Raw genomic sequence first — 16,914 nt, 5'->3', positions numbered from 1 at the left:
AAACTTGAAGGAAAGAGCACCTGGATCCACGCCTCACACTGTAAAAGAGACCGAACCAGTGTTTAGTCACAGTAGTGACTGAAGGGAAATGTTGCTGTTGTTTTTGACCTTGGGACTGGGGACCATCCTCACCCCTACCTCTTCGGCCCCTATTGTAAAAATAAGAATTCTGGCCCCACTATTCTCTGGGTAAACCTGACAGCCCTGGTGAATATCTGGCGATTTGATTTCTGTAATGTAGTCAAGTGCCTCGAGACTGAACGGGTGGTAGAGGGAATCATCCAGTTTTATATATGTGTTACCAGACAATACAACAATAACCGTTATTATTGGTCAGATGCTGCCTGGAATATGGGAGATGATTGGGGATATAAACCTAGTGAAGCCATGTTCCCAAGGATGGGACGGGTAGGAGTCTTCGTGAGAGAATGCATCTAACAGCCCTTCTGCAATTATTTAGGGGCTGTAAATGGGGTAAAAGTTGTCACCCCCTCCTCCTAAATCTTGAAAGCCCCCAATCTGCTGACCTGCAGACATTTGTACTGGGAAGGCATTATAATTATGTATTTAGTAGTGGATACCATGGGAATTTAGGCCATATACAGCTCCAGGATATTAGCTCTAGACCGACCAAGGCCCCTGTTACCAGTACAGCTAAGACAGGCCCAGGTGAGCGTTTGCAAAATATAGTTAATGAAGTGATCCCCATTCCAGCTCTCAGTTGGCAAGAGGTTTTCTCCATAGAAACACAAACAGCCCCAAGGAAAAACCTGTGGTTAGAATGGGTGAGATACAATGTAAGAGTCCAGAATATCTCTGTAGGATGTATTGCTTGTGCTGCTGCGAATACGCACCTATACACACATGCATTGCTTTTCCCTGATGACAACACCACTGCCTGTGTCATGAATCTGTTGAAAGGTTTGAAGTCCACTGATTGCCCAGATTATGTCCCACTAATTCATGAGGAACCTAAACTAAAGGTCCCAGGAGAAGTAATCGTATTAGCTGACAATTACACCTGCTACAATTCCCACGACACCACAGGTACACCAGTAGAGATCTCCGAGACAAGTTTCTGCAAAGAGAACAGTTCTCTAGATACTGACTTGCTAATTAAACATACACAATGTATGTACACCAAAGATACCTGATGAACCTACCAGAAAGAGGAGAAGTCTCGATCAACTCCACATGAGTTATGAAGAAGATCCACTAGTATATATTGATGCCATTGGGGTGCCAAGGGGGGTGCCTGACCAGTTTAAAGCCCAGAACCAGATTTATGCTGGCTTTGCTTCTATAATCCCACAGGTGCAGATTAATAAAAATGTTGAATGGATCAAATATATATATATTACAGTGAACAAAGATTCGTTAATCATAGCTGTGATGCCTTTCAGGATATAGTTGAGGATTTGGGCCCTAACACTTGTATGACCCGTACTGCAACCCGACCTAAGAGAATTACACTGAATCCTGTCCAGACAAGATCACATGCAGTGATATAAGAAGCTGACACAGGATTGTGGTTGGTGGATACTGGAGACATTAACTTTTGGGAGTAGGCTGACAGTAATCCTTTTGGGAAGGAGCTGTAGACCAGTATGTCATGTCGCTCCCACCACCAGGGAACCAACCACATCAGGTAGGGTAAGACAGATACAGGAGTATTATCCCTGGAGGCCCTCTGACTAGCTAGCTATGCAAAACAATTGGCTGACCCTGAGAACCAACCTTTCTCATTTTACAAACAAATAATGACAATATGATAGATGTATAAGTACACCTGGGCAGGCCTAGGTAGTTAGTGAAAGCAATCCCGACTGGCACCTTCCTCAATCAAGAAGTAGACCCACCAGAGTACGATGGTACTGATCCAGGGGAGATCCCTAAGTATGTCCCCCTCAAGAGAGTAGACAGAACCCCCCATTCTCAGATGATGCTAAGAGATTTAGTTTAGGGACAGTGGGAGAACTCCATGTGAGGATAGTGAAGGGTTCAGCTGCCTGGAGGCCTCTCGCTAGGGGAGAGTTTCTGAGGTGTCTGGATGAAGAAATCCACCTCCCCTTTTCCCATCACATGGACAGTCTCGAAGGATCTTTCTTTAAGGGAAAAAACTTAGTGTTTAGGGGGGATTGTCAAGGTGAAAATATATTTTCTTATATATTTTTTGTACTGCTATATCTTAGACTGTGAAATAATAAGATTTTTCCCTCGCTTGTAGATATTAATGAAACTGTATTTAAAATGGCTGGTAGCATGGCACCAGTCATGTGAAGACCAGTACCCCTCGAGCTTAGAGCTCGGGATAGTATCTCTGATGCTGGACATTAATTAACAAAATTTATCTAGGGGGGAATGTGAAGGAACAAATTATGAAAGGTTCTCCATTTTGTGCTAGATTCTCCATTTTGTGTTTTTGACTCCATTTTCTTGTTGCTTAAAGATAAATTCTGTTATTTAATTAGGTAAAAGGTTACAGCTGCCATGGAGTAACTTTATCTTTTTGTTCACAAGCCTGGTATGCAACTAGGCTATTGTTCATAATTGGTATAAAGACCTTGAGTCTTCTGTCTCGAGCCAGATAAGAGATTCGGGGGTGTATCACTATACAAGACTGAGGCATCTGTTAGAAAAACATATACTATGCCAAAAAGACATGACTATATCTGTAGTTTCCATTTTTTCTGTATCCTCATGGGTTAAGTTTTTCCTGCATTCTTATAGGTTAAGAACTGTGAGCGTGTTCTTATGCTGATTGGTTGAAGTATAATTTCTGTGACAATGAAAACTCATATACAAAATAAACGGGGGCCAGAGATCAGCTCGATCCCCCATACAGAGACACACGTCTCCGTCTGGTCATTTTCAGTTGCAGGCAACACCTTGTATATTAATTTGGAAATCACTGGGTTAACCGTGAAGGATAAATTTAAATCCTCCCTCTACAAAGGTTCTGTCTCCTATCTCACCAGGGGGTCCTGCTGGAAGCCAAGAAGAAAGGTAACATTTGACACCTCCTAGCTCTTGGAAGAGAGATGTTAATTACGGCCTGATAGTATCTCTGTGACAGCTTTCACACAAAGGATCTCAAGAGAAAAAAATATATTCATTGGTAGCGCGGCCGTAGTCCAATCAAAAACAAGCAGTTATGATATTAACCTGAGGGGCTGGTCTAGAAATCTGACCTCCAGACCAAAGCTATAAATTAGACCTGTATACAGAGAATCGTGTTCACATGTGAGGGCAGCCTGAGAAGCTGATGTGTTCCACCAACTCCATAATCACTCCCCCCCTCAGGGAGCAGAAAGCAAACTACCAGTTAGATGATTTCTATAAGTTTGTCTCCTGTTATTTTATACTGTTTTGCATACCTGTATGTCTTTTTATCATCATATTTTTAAACCTTTTCTTACTGTAAGCATTGAACCTTTTTTGTATTAAAGTATAAAACTTTAACAAGTTGAACCTTGAATGTTCTAAAAGAATCCATAGCCCAAGGTGAGTGAGCCTTATGAGTGGTAGACGTTATTAGTGTTAATATTTCTGGGACTCATCGCCAGTGTATTCGGTGAGTGGTGGCAGCGTGTATGAGTGGGTGTGTGGCCTGGGTCAGTGTGTGATTTATGCTCCCATTACAGCATAGGACAGAGGTTGAATGCTGGACTGAGAGTGGGAGATAGATTAACCCTTGCAGGCACAACCCCAAGTCATGTGCTGAGAACGGGCACGTGACGAATAAGTGACACCACGGAGTAGGGATCAGTGACAGATGTGTATAGCTAGGAGCGAGAGGCGGGGCTAGAGGCAGAGCTCCTCCCCACCTATCTACACAAGAGATGAGAGCTGCTACTGATAAGGATATGTGTAGATAGGAGGGAGGAGCTAGAGGCAGAGCTCCTCCCCATCTATCTTCACAAGATATGAGAGATTCTGTGGGGGGGGGGGGGGAGGAGGAGCTATTATAACGACGGTTCCTCTTTAACCCCTTAGTGACAGAGCCAAATTTTTGAAATCTGACCAGTGTCACTTTATGTGGTAATAACTCTGGTACGTTTTGACAAATCCCGGTGATTTTGAGACTGTTTTTTCATGGCACATTGTACTTTATGATGATGGTAAATTTAGGTCAATGTTTTGTGTTTATTTATAAAAAATATCAGAAATTTGACAAAAATGTTAAAAAAAGAGCAATTTTCAACCTTTGAATGATTCTCCCTTTAATCCAGAGAGTCTCACCATAGAAAATCCCTAATAAATAACATTTCCCTCACATCGGCTTTAAATCAGGGCCATTTGTGAAATGTTATTTTATTTTAGTGTTTTAGGAGGTTTAATAATGTAGCAGTAATTTTTTTCATTTTTTCAAGGAAATTTACAACATTTATTTTTTTCAGGACCTATCCAGGTGTGAAGTGACGTTAGGGGTCCTATATATTGGAAACCCCCCAAAAGTATATTAAATTATGACATTAATGGACAGAGATTTGGGATTAAAATAAATCGTGGTTCCGGACCACCCCTTTAACAAAGGATCGTCAGAAAACATTGCACCCTCAATACAGGGACCTTATATTCCCCAGGTTAGGGGCCTGTACACGGGACATCAGAGGACCTCCTCTGCCTCCATACAAGCACCTGGGCGAATCCTGACACCACTTGCCCCTAGACACTGCAGACCCCATCCTCACCCTGGTAGAAGAGCTGCGTGCTGGTGTACCCCTCGCAGTCTGTCAGCGTCTCCTCCTTGTCCGTCTCCACAGGGTCACCCAGTCGGGTGATGCACACTTCCAGGGAACAGAGGGACCCCATCTTACAGAAGTCTGCCTCTGCCGAGGGGGAGATCTCCGCACGTACAGTGTACAGGGTCTGCTGGGGAGAAGACGGAGCGTTACAGCCGAGAACGGAAAGATCATCACAAACACTGCCCTCCCGACATGGTGCCCCCGAAGGACACAGCTAATGACACTATGGGGAGGGTCACGAGCAGAGGAAGATATCCCAGAATCCCTCGCTGTGGGTACAGGACATCCGCCGCAACGGGCAGCGTTTTCAGGGCCACTCACATAGAAGTGCTCCAAGTGGAAAGAATAGGTGAATGGGTGGAGGATGGTGGAGGACTCCGCAGGAGGCAACGGGAGGAAGCCGACAGAGAAGCTGCACTGGAGCGGAGAGGGCAGAGCCTGGCGCCACGTCACCTCCCACACGTACAGCAGGCACTGCTGACTCTGGAGAGCCTGTGGAAAAAGCCACAGTGAATCAGACACCGAGAACACAATATCCTGAAGAGACTGGGGAGACGGAGACGGGGGAGAGGGAGAGACGGAGACGGGGGAGAGGGAGAGACAGAGACGGCGGAGAGGGAGAGACAGAGGAGAGGGAGAGACAGAGACGGCGGAGAGGGAGAGACGGGGGAGAGGGAGAGAGAGAGACGGGGGAGAGGGAGAGAGAGAGACGGGGGAGAGGGAGAGAGAGAGACGGGGGAGAGGGAGAGAGAGAGACGGGGGAGAGGGAGAGACAGAGACGGGGGAGAGGGAGAGACAGACGGCGGAGAGGGAGAGACAGAGGAGAGGGAGAGACAGAGACGGCGGAGAGGGAGAGACGGGGGAGAGGGAGAGAGAGAGACGGGGGAGAGGGAGAGAGAGAGACGGGGGAGAGGGAGAGAGAGAGACGGGGGAGAGGGAGAGACAGAGACGGGGGAGAGGGAGAGACAGAGACGGGGGAGAGGGAGAGACAGAGACGGGGGAGAGGGAGAGACAGAGACGGGGGAGAGGGAGAGACAGAGACGGGGGAGAGGGAGAGACAGAGACGGGGGAGAGGGAGAGACAGAGACGGGGGAGAGGGAGAGAGAGAGACGGGGGAGAGGGAGAGAGAGAGACGGGGAGAGGGAGAGAGAGAGACGGGGGAGAGGGAGAGAGAGAGACGGGGGAGAGGGAGAGAGAGAGACGGGGGAGAGGGAGAGACAGACGGGGGAGAGGGAGAGACAGACGGGGGAGAGGGAGAGACAGAGGAGAGGGAGAGACAGAGACGGGGGAGAGGGAGAGACAGACGGCGGAGAGGGAGAGAGAGAGACGGGGGAGAGGGAGAGAGAGAGACGGGGAGAGGGAGAGACAGAGACGGGGGAGAGGGAGAGAGAGAGACGGGGAGAGGGAGAGAGAGAGACGGGGAGAGGGAGAGAGAGACGGGGAGAGGGAGAGAGAGAGACGGGGAGAGGGAGAGAGAGAGACGGGGGAGAGGGAGAGAGAGACGGGGGAGAGAGAGAGAGAGAGAGACGGGGGAGAGGGAGAGAGAGACGGGGGAGAGGGAGAGAGAGAGACGGGGGAGAGGGAGAGAGAGACGGGGGAGAGGGAGAGAGAGAGACGGGGGAGAGGGAGAGAGAGACGGGGGAGAGGGAGAGAGAGAGACGGGGGAGAGGGAGAGAGAGACGGGGGAGAGGGAGAGACAGAGACGGGGGAGAGGGAGAGACGGGGGAGAGGGAGAGAGAGAGACGGGGGAGAGGGAGAGAGAGACGGGGGAGAGGGAGAGAGAGACGGGGGAGAGGGAGAGACAGAGGAGAGGGAGAGACAGAGACGGGGGAGAGGGAGAGACGGGGAGAGGGAGAGACAGAGACGAGGGAGAGGGGGAGAGACAGAGACGGGGGAGAGGGAGAGACAGAGACGGGGGAGAGGGAGAGACAGAGACGGGGGAGAGGGAGAGACAGACGGGGGAGAGGGAGAGAGAGAAGGGGAGTGGGAGACGGGGGAGAGGGAGAGGGAGACGGGGGAGAGGGAGACGGGGGAGAGGGAGACGGGGGAGAGGGAGACGGGGGAGAGGGAGACGGGGGAGAGGGAGAGAGAGAGACGGGGGAGAGGGAGAGAGAGAGACGGGGGAGAGGGAGAGAGAGACGGGGGAGAGGGAGAGAGAGACGGGGGAGAGGGAGAGAGAGACGGGGGAGAGGGAGAGAGAGACGGGGGAGAGGGAGAGACAGACGGGGGAGAGGGAGAGACAGAGGAGAGGGAGAGACAGACGGGGGAGAGGGAGAGACAGAGGAGAGGGAGAGACAGAGACGGGGGAGAGGGAGAGACAGACGGCGGAGAGGGAGAGAGAGAGACGGGGGAGAGGGAGAGAGAGAGACGGGGAGAGGGAGAGAGAGAGACGGGGGAGAGGGAGAGACGGGGGAGAGGGAGAGAGAGAGACGGGGGAGAGGGAGAGAGAGACGGGGGAGAGGGAGAGAGAGACGGGGGAGAGGGAGAGACAGAGGAGAGGGAGAGACAGAGACGGGGGAGAGGGAGAGACGGGGAGAGGGAGAGACAGAGACGAGGGAGAGGGAGAGAGACAGAGACGGGGGAGAGGGAGAGACAGAGACGGGGGAGAGGGAGAGACAGACGGGGGAGAGGGAGAGAGAGAAGGGGAGTGGGAGACGGGGGAGAGGGAGAGGGAGACGGGGGAGAGGGAGAGGGAGACGGGGGAGAGGGAGACGGGGGGAGAGGGAGACGGGGGAGAGAGAGGGGGGAGAGGGTGAGACAGAGACACAGAGGGGGAAGAGAGACACAGAGGGGGAAGAGAGACACAGAGGGGGAAGAGAGACACAGAGGGGGAAGAGAGACACAGAGGGGGAAGAGAGACACAGAGGGGGAAGAGAGACACAGAGGGGGAAGAGAGACACAGAGGGGGAAGAGAGACACAGAGGGGGAAGAGAGACACAGAGGGGGAAGAGAGACACAGAGGGGGAAGAGAGACACAGAGGGGGAAGAGAGACACAGAGGGGGAAGAGAGACACAGAGGGGGAAGAGAGACACAGAGGGGGAAGAGAGACACAGAGGGGGAAGAGACACAGAGGGGGAAGAGAGACACAGAGGGGGAAGAGAGACACAGAGGGGGAAGAGAGACACAGAGGGGGAAGAGAGACACAGAGGGGGAAGAGAGACACAGAGGGGGAAGAGAGACACAGAGGGGGAAGAGAGACACAGAGGGGGAAGAGAGACACAGAGGGGGAAGAGAGACACAGAGGGGGAAGAGAGACACAGGGGGAAGAGAGACACAGAGGGGGAAGAGAGACACAGAGGGGGAAGAGAGACACAGAGGGGGAAGAGAGACACAGAGGGGGAAGAGAGACACAGAGGGGGAAGAGAGACACAGAGGGGGAAGAGAGACACAGAGGGGGAAGAGAGACACAGAGGGGGAAGAGAGACACAGAGGGGGAAGAGAGACACAGAGGGGGAAGAGAGACACAGAGGGGGAAGAGAGACACAGAGGGGGAAGAGAGACACAGGGGGAAGAGAGACACAGAGGGGGAAGAGAGACAGAGGGGGGAGAGAGAGACACAGAGGGGGGAGAGAGACACAGAGGGGGGAGAGAGACAGAGGGGGGAGAGAGACAGAGGGGGGAGAGAGACACAGAGGGGGAAGAGAGACACAGAGGGGGGAGAGAGACACAGAGGAGGAAGAGAGACACAGAGGGGGGAGAGAGACAGAGGGGGGAGAGAGAGACCACAGTCAGAGAAATCACATTAGATGAGCAGAGAGCGCTAACAGGCGGGCACCTGTCTCTCTTCCGTGTGCAGCGGGTGGAACTGTAGGTCTCGAGTGGAGCGGAGGCAGCTGTCAGACAACTGGAAATTAAAGTCACACGTATTTTCCACACAGACTTGGATGTACTTCCTGAGATGAGAGAGAAAATAATTTACTGAGGAGACCCCCCTATAACGACACACAGAGCAGCAGTCACCTCCCCCCTATAATGACAAACCGAGAGCCGTCACCACCCCCGAATAATAACACACAGAGGAGACGTCACCTCCCCCCCGAATAACGACACAGTGGAGCCGTCACCTCCCCCCGTATAACACACAAAGGAGACGTCACCTCCCCCGTATGACACACAGAGGAGCTGTCACAACCCCCAATATGACACACACAGACGTCACCTCCCCCATATAATGACACACCGAGGAGCTGTCACCTCCCGCCGTATATTAACACACAAGAGGAGCCGTCACCTCCCCCCGTATAACACACAGACGTCACCTCCCCCATATAATGACACACAGAGGAGCTGTCACCTCCCGCCGTATATTAACACACAAGAGGAGCCGTCACCTCCCCCCGTATAACACACAGACGTCACCTCCCCCATATAATGACACACAGAGGAGCTGTCACCACCCCCCCGTATAATAACACACAGACGTCACGTCCCCCCATATAACAACACACCGAGGAGCCATCACCACCCCCGCGTATAATGACACACAGAGGAGCAGTCACCTCCCCCATATAAAGGTACCTTCACACGAAACGACTTTGTAACGATATCGCTAGCGATCCGTGACGTTACAGCGTCCTGGCTAGCGATATCGTTTCGTTTGACACGCAGCAGCGATCAGGATCCTGCTGTGATGTCGCTGGTCGCTGAATAAAGTCCAGAACTTTATTTGGTCGTCCGATCGCCGTGTATAGTTGTGTTTGACACCAAAAGCAACGATACCAGCGATGTTTTACACTGGTAACCAGGGTAAATATCGGGTTACCAAGCGCAGGGCCGCGCTTAGTAACCCGATGTTTACCCTGGTTACCAGCGTAAAAGTAAAAAAAACAAACAGTACATACTCACCTGCGCGTCCCCCAGCGTCTGCTTCCTGACACTTACTGAGCGCCGGCCCTAAAGTGAAAGTGAAAGCACAGCGGTGACGTCACCGCTCTGCTGTTAGGGCCGGAGCTCAGTCAGTGTCAGGAAGCAGACGCTGGGGGACGCGCAGGTGAGCATGTACTGTTTGTTTTTTTTACTTTTACGCTGGTAACCAGGGTAAACATCAGGTTACTAAGCGCGGCCCTGCGCTTAGCAACCCGATGTTTAACCTGGTTACCCGGGGGCCTCGGCATCGTTGGTCGCTGGAGAGCGGTCTGTGTGACAGCTCCCCAGCGATCAAACAGCGACGCTGCAGCGATCGGCATCGTTGTCGCTATCGCTGCAGCGTCGCTTCATGTGAAGGTACCTTAACAACACACAGAGGAGCCGTCACCACCCCCAATATAATGACACACAGCGGAGCCGTTACCTCCCCCCTGTATAATAACACAGAGGAGATGTCACCTCCCCCATATAACAACACACAGAGGAGATGTCACCTCCCCCATATAACAACACACAGAGGAGACGTCACCTCCCCCCGTATAACAACACACAGAGGAGTCACCTCCCCCGTATAATGACACAGCGAAGCCGTCACCTCCCCCCCCCCGTATAATAACACAGAGATGTCACCTCCCCCATATAACAACACACAGAGGAGACGTTACCTCCCCCGTATAACAACACACAGAGGAGTCACCTCCCCCGTATAATGACACAGCGAAGCCGTCACCTCCCCCCCCCCGTATAATAACACAGAGGAGATGTCACCTCCCCCATATAACAACACACAGAGGAGACGTCACCTCCCCCCGTATAACACACAGAGACGTCACCTCCCCCGTATAATGACACACAGAGATGTCACCTCCCCCATATAACAACACACAGAGGAGACGTTACCTCCCCCCGTATAACAACACACAGAGGAGTCACCTCCCCCGTATAATGACACAGCGAAGCCGTCACCTCCCCCCCCCCCCGTAGAATAACACAGAGGAGATGTCACCTCCCCCATATAACAACACACAGAGGAGCCGTCACCTGGTGCCTGATGACAGCAGCATGTGCTGAGCTTTCAGAGGAAGATGGAACGTCAGGCTGATGATCGTGGAATATATCGACCATGGACAGTCCACCGAAACCTAAAGAAAGACGAGCAATAGTAAACAGCAAGGATGCAGACGCTCCGCCCCACGTTTACCCCTGGAGGGCACTCCTGCCTCCACTTATCCTCCCCCCATCCCCCACAGGAGAATGCCTCCACTTATCCTCCCCCCTCCCCCACAGGAGGATGCCTCCACTTATTCTCCCCCTGCCCCACAGGAGAATGCCTCCGCTTATCCTCCCCCCATCCCCCACAGGAGAATGCCTTCACTTATCCTCCCCCATCCCCCACAGGATGCCTCCGCTTAGCCTCCCCCATAGGAGGATGCCTCCGCTTAGCCTCCCCCATAGGAGGATGCCTCCGCTTAGCCTCCCCCATAGGAGGATGCCTCCGCTTAGCCTCCCCCATAGGAGGATGCCTCCGCTTAGCCTCCCCCATAGGAGGATGCCTCCGCTTAGCCTCCCCCATAGGAGGATGCCTCCGCTTAGCCTCCCCCATAGGAGGATGCCTCCGCTTAGCCTCCCCCATAGGAGGATGCCTCCGCTTAGCCTCCCCCATAGGAGGATGCCTCCGCTTAGCCTCCCCCATAGGAGGATGCCTCCGCTTAGCCTCCCCCATAGGAGGATGCCTCCGCTTAGCCTCCCCCATAGGAGGATGCCTCCGCTTAGCCTCCCCCATAGGAGGATGCCTCCGCTTAGCCTCCCCCATAGGATGCCTCCGCTTATCCTCCCCCATCCCCCACCGGAGAATGCCTCCGCTTATCCTCCCCCTCCCTCACAGGAGGATGCCTCCGCTTATCCTCCCCTCCCTCACAGGAAGATGCCTCCGCTTATCCTCCCCCTCCCTCACAGAGGATGCCTCCGCTTATCCGCCCACCTCCCCCAGAGGACGCCTCTGATAATCCTCCCCCAGAGGACACCTGTTTCCCGATGAGCACACCAAGCAATTGCTCCACAGAAAACTCCGCACCCGTTGCTCTAGGATCCCGCTGCTGGGGGAGTTGTGAGGGTCCTTCCCTTTGCGAGGAACCTCTCCGTTCATTAGATGTCCAGCCTCGGGGAGGAGACAGACTACATCAAGCTCAAACTCCATGACGTGGTACGGAGGGGCCAGGGGGAGGGAGATGCTGGTCACTTTATCGGAACTCTGTACACTGAGGGCACCAACCGACACTTCACCTGTAACATGAGACAGCAGCTGCCAGGAACGGTTACCGGAGGATGACGGCGCGGAGGACGACGGCGCAGAGGACGACGGCGCAGAGGACGACGGCGCAGAGGACGACGGCGCAGAGGACGACGGCGCAGAGGACGACGGCGCAGAGGACGACGGCGCAGAGGACGACGGCGCAGAGGACGACGGCGCAGAGGACGACGGCGCAGAGGACGACGGCGCAGAGGACGACGGCGCGGAGGACGACGGCGCGGAGGACGACGGCGCGGCCACGGGGAGGACGACGGCGCGGAGGATGGAAGGTTACCATCTGCTCCAGTATCAGGCAGCTGCTGCACTCACCGTGGCTGTTCTGGTAGATAGAGGCGGTGGTGTCCAGTCCTGGGGTGACGGGCATAGTGTCGGCATTACTCAGCTGCAGGGCGTCTCCACGTTTCACCTGATAATGTCCAGTTGTTACCGTAAATTTTAACTTCTGAGGGACTCCAGCAAGAAGGCAATCTGTGTGACAAAGGAGAATGGTGGGATCGCTGCTCCGGAACGAGGCTTGGGAACCGCTGCCATCAAACTCACCACTCAGCGGCTCCACCTTCAGCTGCGGCTCCTGGGAGTAAACATCGTACTGGACTATGGGGTACACATGGGAGAGCAGCAGCCGCACCGCTCCAAAGGACGCCGCCAGCTGGCGCAGGGTGTAGGTGCCAGGCTCCTGAGCCTAAAATGTGGAGAAACACCATCAGTAGTGAGGACCCCGAGAGATGGCCACCGCTGCCAGCAGAACGAGGGAACAGAAGATGTACAGGACAATGCGGCTATCGGAGAGAGGTAACAGAGAACGTACAAGGCACGATCGCCAGCGGAGGGAGGCAACAGAGAACGTATGAGGCACGGCTGCTGTCAGGAAAGAGTCATTATTATTCCATTACACATACAGAGCTCTCTGCTGCAGTTTCCTTTGCCTGCCAGCAGAAGGCTGGAATTCTAAGCAACTCCCCATCCCCCCTGCTATATGGATGTAATGTGAGGTCAGTATGGCAACATTAGGATCACTGAGGAATTTATATGGCCCTGTGCTGCGAAAGCCCGTCTCTCCCTAAAACTCATTCCCCCTTCCCACCTGATACCGGCCAAAACTGGTACAGCAAGCATGGGATTCTATTGTTCTTTTAAGGTTATGTAACCTTATTAATATTCCCTGCATGCCTTCTGTCTCTTTCAATTGTGCCCTTTGGAATTCTCACTCAGTGTGTAATAAACTCTCCTTCATCCATGACTTCTTCCTTTCTAATTCTCTTAATCTCCTGGCTCTTACTGAAACCTGGATCCAGCAGTCAGACACAACCGCTGCTGCTGCTCTTTCATATGGTGGACTACACTTTTCTCATACCCCAAGATCAGACAACAGAGCAGGTGGAGGCGTTGGGCTGCTCCTTTCACCCAAATGTACCTTCCAAGTTATTCCCCAAGTACCCTCACTTGTATTCCCTTCCTTTGAGGTCCATGCTGTCAGACTCTACGTCCCCTTCTCCATGCGAGCGGCGGTGGTGTATCGTCCTCCCGGCCCCTCTCATCAGTTCCTGGATCACTTTGCCACCTGGCTTCCACACTTTCTCTCCTGTGACACCCCCACCCTTATCATGGGTGATTTCAATATCCCCATTGCTTTTCCCCTCTCCCCATCTGCTTCTCACCTTTTATCTCTAACCTACTCTTTCGGCCTCTCGCAGCATACTAACTCTCCAACGCATGAAGATGGAAACTCCCTTGACTTGGTCTTCTCCCGGCTTTGCTCAGTGGACGATTTCACAAACTCCCCTCTCCCGCTCTCTGACCACAACCTTCTTTCATTCTCTATCAAGAACTGCCATCCCGCTCAGGTCACCCCCACTTTCCACACTTATAGAAACATACAGGCCATTAACACCCAGAAACTTATGAAGAACTTGCATTCCTCATTGGCCCCAATCTCCTCCGTCTCATGTCCTGATTCTGCACTGAAGCATTACAATGAAACCCTGCAAAGTGCCCTGGCTGAAGCTGCTCCTCCTATACATAGAACAACTCCGCACAGACGACGACAACCCTGGCACACGCTGCAAACACGTTTCCTGCAGCGATGCTCCAGGTGCGCCGAACGTCTGTGGAGAAAATCTAATCTACCCGAAGATTTCATCCATTATAAGTTCATGCTAAAAACATACAACTCTGCCCTTCACCTCTCCAAACAAACCTATTTCAACACCCTCATCACCTCACTGTCCAATAACCCTAAACGTCTCTTTGACACTTTCCAGTCCCTACTCAACCCAAGAGAGCAGGCCCCAACCACAGATCTCCGCGCTGACGATCTGGCCAATTACTTCAAAGAAAAAATTGACCACATTCGACAGGAAATCATCTCCCAATTTCTTCATACCAGGCACTGTCCTCCCTCCCCCACTGCATCTAGTTCACTCTCTGACTTTGAACCAGTTACTGAAGAAGAAGTAAGCAGGCTCCTTGCATCTTCTCGCCCGACCACTTGCACCAGTGACCCCATTCCGTCACATCTCCTCCAGTCCCTTTCCCCGGCTGTCACCTCTTACCTAACAAAAATATTCAACCTTTCTCTCACTTCCGGTATTTTTCCCTCCTCATTTAAGCATGCCAGCATACATCCATTACTTAAAAAACCCTCCCTCAACCAAAATTGTGCCGCTAATTATAGACCTGTCTCTAATCTTACCTTCATCTCTAAACTCCTCAAACGCCTGGTCCACTCCCGTCTTACCCGCTATCTCTCAGATAACTCTCTTCTCGACCCTCTTCAATCTGGCTTCCGCTCTTTACACTCTACTGAAACTGCCCTCACTAAAGTCTCTAATGACCTACTAACAGCTAAATCTAATGGTCACTACTCCATGCGAATTCTATTGGATCTCTCCGCAGCATTCGACACTGTGGATCACCAGCTCCTCCTCACTATGCTCCGCCCCATCGGCCTCAAGGACACCGTTCTCTCCTGGTTCTCCTCCTATCTCTCTGGCCGATCCTTCACTATTTGTTTTGCTGGTTCCTCCTCCTCTCACCTTCCCCTTACTGTTGGGGTTCCTCAAGGATCAGTCCTAGGCCCCCTCCTCTTCTCTTTGTATACTGCCCCTATTGGACAAACAATCAGTAGATTTGGTTTCCAGTACCATCTCTATGCTGACGACACCCAATTATACACCTCTTCTCCTGTTATCACGCCGACCTTCTTAGAAAACACCAGTGATTGTCTTACCGCTGTCTCTAACATCATGTCCTCCCTCTATCTGAAACTGAACCTGTCAAAAACTGAACTCCTCGTGTTCTCTCCCCTCTACTAACCTACCTTTGCCTGACATTGCCATCTCCGTGTGCGGTTCCAGCATTACTCCAAAGCAACATGCCCGCTGCCTTGGGGTCATCCTTGATTCCGAGCTTTCATTCACCCCCCACATCCGATCACTGGCTCGCTCTTCTTATCTGCATCTCAAAAATATTTCTAGAATTCGCCCTTTTCTTACTTTCGACTCTGCAAAAACTCTTACAGTCTCACTTATTCATTCTCGTCTGGACTATTGTTACTCTCTACTAATCGGCCTCCCTCTTACCAAACTCTCCCCGCTCCAATCTGTCCTGAATGCTGCTGCCAGGATCCTATTCCTCACCAACCGTTACACCGATGCCTCTACCTTGTGCCAGTCATTACACTGGCTACCCATCCACTCCAGAATCCAGTACAAAACTACTACCCTCATCCACAAAGCACTCCATGGCTCAGCACCACCCTACATCTCCTCTCTGGTCTCAGTCTACCACCCTACCCGTGCCCTCCGCTCCGCTAATGACCTCAGGTTAGCATCCTCAATAATCAGAACCTCCCACTCCCGTCTCCAAGACTTTACACGTGCTGTGCCGATTCTTTGGAATGCACTACCTAGGTTAATACGATTAATCCCCAATCCCCACAGTTTTAAGCGTGCCCTAAAAACTCGTTTGTTCAGACTGGCCTACCAACTCAACGCATTAACCTAACTATCCCTGTGTGGCCTATTAAAAATAGAAAAAAAAAAACATAACCACGTTCCTCGCATCATGTTCTCATACACTTTATGCAGTTAATAGCCTCTGTGTCTGTACTGTTACATACTTAGGCTGATAACTGGTTCATGCAGCTTTACATGAACACCCGAGCCTTACACTATGGCTGGTCCAAATAACTAAAGCAATTGTTACCATCCACCTCTCCTGTCTCCCCTTTTCCTCATAGATTGTAAGCTTGCGAGCAGCAGGGCCCTCATTCCTCCTGGTATCTGTTTTGGACTGTGATTTCTGTTATGCTGTAATGTCTATTGTCTGTACAAGTCCCCTCTATAAGTTGTAAAGCGCTGCGGAATATGTTGGCGCTATATAAATAAAAATTATTATTATTATTATGTATACTAGCACCGATCAGGGCTAAAGATATAAGGATTACATATTCCGGATGTCCATCGAGAGATCTATAGCTCACGGAAATTGACAGCAGCTAATCCCAAAGAGTGCAAGGAGCGGGTTTCCTTTTTTTGGAGTAAAATATAAAATTACTAGCTTGTCTCTCCTTGCTCTATAACGTACGGTCACGTCCTCTGAAGTGAATTGCGCTACTAATCTGGGTTGGCTCCAGACCCATTAATAATTAAGAAATCGGAGCTCGTGGCAGCGAAATTTGTCCTGTGCAATTGGGAGGCTTTGTAGCGACGGCGGCATTCACAATTATTGTTCCCCCGAGTGGGAGTAGTTATATCGCCCTCACTGCAGTGTGCCCATTAGCCAGTACAAAGTAAGGCAGCCTTTCTGGCTACTAATTATCCTGGGTGCAGTACCCATTCTGACCTGAGGGTAGGGGGGGGGCGCCAGAGAGCTGCAAGTTCCAAACCGGAACTGGGATATAAATAAATTCCCTTCAGAAAAGAACTGGGGCAACCAAACAACCCCGGTTCATGACATTAGTGTGAGCGGCGGGGATGACAAAGATA

General features: G+C 51.8%; 1 protein-coding gene across 2 annotated transcripts in view; it reads right to left on the bottom strand.

The window, feature by feature from the left end:
• TRAPPC10 (trafficking protein particle complex subunit 10) overlaps positions 1 to 16,914 on the bottom strand; it is a 79,196-nt gene that overhangs the window by 26,160 nt on the left and 36,122 nt on the right. The window contains exons 15-21 of one of the 2 annotated variants that reach the window (XM_077293545.1): positions 12,467 to 12,608; positions 12,236 to 12,394; positions 11,690 to 11,898; positions 10,657 to 10,757; positions 8,525 to 8,642; positions 5,070 to 5,240; positions 4,695 to 4,875 (exon numbers count right to left, since the gene is read on the bottom strand). In XM_077293545.1, coding sequence (XP_077149660.1) covers positions 4,695 to 4,875; positions 5,070 to 5,240; positions 8,525 to 8,642; positions 10,657 to 10,757; positions 11,690 to 11,898; positions 12,236 to 12,394; positions 12,467 to 12,608 — 1,081 coding nt within the window. The remainder of the gene's footprint in view (positions 1 to 4,694; positions 4,876 to 5,069; positions 5,241 to 8,524; positions 8,643 to 10,656; positions 10,758 to 11,689; positions 11,899 to 12,235; positions 12,395 to 12,466; positions 12,609 to 16,914) is intronic. The other variant, XM_077293546.1, reaches the window with a different exon arrangement.

The sequence above is a fragment of the Ranitomeya variabilis genome, chromosome 3 (genome assembly GCF_051348905.1).
Source record: "Ranitomeya variabilis isolate aRanVar5 chromosome 3, aRanVar5.hap1, whole genome shotgun sequence".
NCBI classification, from domain to species: Eukaryota; Metazoa; Chordata; class Amphibia; order Anura; family Dendrobatidae; genus Ranitomeya; species Ranitomeya variabilis.
This window is presented reverse-complemented; position numbering and strand designations above follow the sequence as displayed.